Source organism: Theropithecus gelada, chromosome 2, assembly GCF_003255815.1.
Source record: "Theropithecus gelada isolate Dixy chromosome 2, Tgel_1.0, whole genome shotgun sequence".
Classification (NCBI taxonomy): domain Eukaryota; kingdom Metazoa; phylum Chordata; class Mammalia; order Primates; family Cercopithecidae; genus Theropithecus; species Theropithecus gelada.
In genome coordinates, this window is record NC_037669.1 from 158,625,918 (window position 1) to 158,629,072 (window position 3,155).

The 3,155-nt window shown below is 44.9% G+C and overlaps 1 protein-coding gene across 1 annotated transcript in view; it reads right to left on the reverse strand.

The window, feature by feature from the left end:
• Window positions 1-1,749: 1,749 nt before the first annotated feature.
• The window catches only part of BFSP2 (beaded filament structural protein 2), a 66,387-nt gene continuing 64,981 nt past the window's right edge, over window positions 1,750-3,155 (reverse strand). Inside the window, exon 7 of the mRNA XM_025376121.1 lies at window positions 1,750-1,988. Within this exon, the coding sequence (XP_025231906.1) occupies window positions 1,985-1,988 (4 nt within the window). The 3' untranslated portion in view covers window positions 1,750-1,984. The remainder of the gene's footprint in view (window positions 1,989-3,155) is intronic.

Below are 3,155 nucleotides of genomic sequence, written 5' to 3' on the forward strand. Positions count from 1 at the left end.
TCCCCTCTTTCCAGCGGCCGAAACGACTTCCAGGTTCTAAAAACTGCATGGCTATTCAGTCATAGAAGTACCTCCCTTTGATAGCTGACCTTTCGGGGACTCTCACCTTTGAAGCCTCCAGCTACCTTTGGGTTAGGAATTTAGGTCTTGCCTGAGGGGCCAAAAATTAATAGTAACAAGAAAGAAAGCAAAGAAACAGACCTCAGTGTCTTGTGCATCCAACATAGCAAGGCCAGCCACACACTTTGTTTTCTGGCAGGACTCTTGTATCCAGGTGGTTCAATTATGGGCAGCCCCATAGTGTGCAGCTATGGAGGAGATGGATACTTTGCTAAAATGTAGTTTTAGGGCGTCTTGCCTATTTCCATGTCTCGAACAACAAACTGACCTATGTCAAGGTGCTATGCACATTGTAAATAGCTGTTCTGCTCATGTGATCTTTAATACAATTCCTTTGCTCCTGTAGGCCAAAAAGGAAAACCAGTTGTAGCAATTCCAACAAGGATACCACATATCTTGCCTTTTTTTTTCTTTTTTGAGACAGTCTTGCTCTGTTGCCTAGGTTGGAGTGTAGTGGCGCAATCTCGGCTCACTGCAACCTCCGCCTCCAGGGTTCAAGCAATTCTCCTGCTTCAGCTTCCTGAGTAGCTGGGACTACAGGTGTCCGCCACCCAAGCCTGGCTAATTTCTGTATTTTCAGTAGAGACGGGGTTTCACCATATTGGCCAGGCTGGTCTCGAACTCCTGACTTTGTGATCTGCCCACCTTGGCCTCCCAAAGTGCTGGGATTACAGGCATGAGCCACCGTGCCCAACCACCTTGCTTCTCTTATAAGCAATCCTTAAGGATAAATAAATGTTCTTTTGTTTGTGTGGGCCTTGGCTATTCGGACCCTCAGGTATGGGGGTTTTCAAATGTACCCGTGTTGGATACACCTCCCTGTCTGGATTAGCAGCTCAGAAACACAAAGACTCAGCTTGGATATTTTGGTCCGTAATTCTGTGTGATAGGTAGACCGATAGAAGTTTGAGGGAAGAATGATGAAATTAAGGTTGGGTTTTTTTTTTTTTTTTTTTTTTTGGTTGTTTGGTTTTTTTTTTCCTTTCAGTTTTAGAGACACTGAGAACCTGTGGTAGGACACAGGTGGTGGTTTCAATTTTAATCAGAAGGCAAGAGAGTCTTGGCTGGGTAGGTGGCAGATGCATGAACTATATTTGGCCGGCTTAGGCCCTGAGAGAACTGGGGAAAGGACCCTGGAAGAAAATTCTGAGGCTGTAAGTGGGGTGAGCAACCACAGTGTAATTAATCCCCCACTTAGATTGAATGGGTTTAGATTGGGCTGAGACTGAAGTTCCCTTTTAACTGATTGAGAGGTGCTCTGCCAATAGCAAGTGAAATGTGTGTGTCTGCACATGAATATGCATGCAGAGTATATTAAAGAGGTCTGAATGCTCCATGATGCCTGTAATTATGAAACATGCAATAAAGCACCACATTAATCCCCTTTCGAGCAAGAGCGTTGTTTTTTGTCCCAGACTGCGGCAATCCTGCATGCCATGAGCACTGCTTTTGCCTCCACAGCACTTTTATGTTGACAAACCCAAGAGCAGGTGACCCTAGGGAGGCAGATGGCGTCACACTCAAGGGAATCCTTCCAGAAGCCTTCAAGCATAGCTCTGCGAGCAAAGGCCAGGCAGGTAAAGTGATATCCATCTTGAACCTATAGTGAGTTGAACAAGGTGGGCAAACTGGACGCTGCGCACAAAGCATTTATTTGAAGGAGGACAAGGGAGGTTGCTCAAGCTACAGACTACTCAGATTAAAGCAGAAGGACCCTCTCCACTTCCAAGAAGCTTTTCAGCTCAAGCTGAATTAACCAGGGAATCCAGCAGGGACTGGAACTCAGGAGAAAGCTCCTCAAGCAACTTCACGGGTCAGCCGGTGAGGAAGGGTGTTTTCTTCATGAAAAGAGGAAGTTTCTCCATCAGCTGAAAGGAAACACATAGGAGTCAGAAGCAATGGGCGAGGAAAATGGGTCATTCTGTCACAACAGGATTACGAGAAAGGGGGCTGTCTCATGAAAGCATCTGGCCTTCGGCACAAGATAGTTTTGGATTTTAAATCATTACTCCATGGTTATTTGCTGTGAGACCTTGGGCCATGACTTAAGCTCTCTGAGGCTTTGTTTCCTGTCTGTAAAAGAGGGATCACGATGTTGTTTTGGCAGGGTTTGGGGGATAAACGAAAATAATCAAGAGTCAGGTCTGCGCTGGCACTCACTAAATGAATGTAGCACATAGATTCTTACGAAGTAACTCAGCCTAACTCACTGCTCTTGGTGTTTGTTTAAACTGACTTTGTGTGTTTATTCAGATGCTCATAGGCATCTGAAAAAAAATTAGGAACATCTGGCTTTTATAATCAACAAAAATCAATTCAATAAAAGACAGTTGGAGAGGAGCTGGATGACATATTTTCCATTTGAAAGCAGGGCGTGGTTAGGTCGCTTCCTTGAGTCTCTCCCGCCTGCTGAATAAAGAGAGGTTACACTGTTGGAGAGAGCAGGAGACCTGGGCTCCCGTCCCAGTGCTGTCTCCGCCTCCTGTGTGATCATGTGCAAATCTTTTTCCGTTCTGGGTCTTTGTGTTCTCTCTTGAATCAGGAGGGATTGAATGATACGATCACCAAGCTGTCTCTATTCCTTACTCAACATATGTCAGAGAAGGGGCCTTGGAGGGAAATAAGAAGGCAGAGAACTATGATACAAAATCAGGGCCTGGGTTTCTGGAAAGAGTTGGCAAGGCAACTAAGGCCCAAGGCTGATGTACATGCCTCCAGAATCCTTATCTATTAAAAAACGAGTGAGTGCAAGTGTGTGTGTGTAATTATGGCAGACTAACTCAACTGCTATTCCCAACCCCTTGCCTGCCTCCACTATGGAGTCTGGAAAAGCTAAAGAGTTGCTTTCTCAGCCTCCCTTGCAGATGGATATGGCCAGTATAAGCAGGTTCTGGTCTATGAGATATAAGGGACAGTCCACTGCAGGCCTCCAAATGTCTTTCCTTCACTGGTTAAAGGAGAGGGCCACTCAAGAAAAAGCCTTTTTTTTTTTTTTTTTTTTTTTTTTTTTTTTTTTTTTTTTTTTTCCTCTTTTC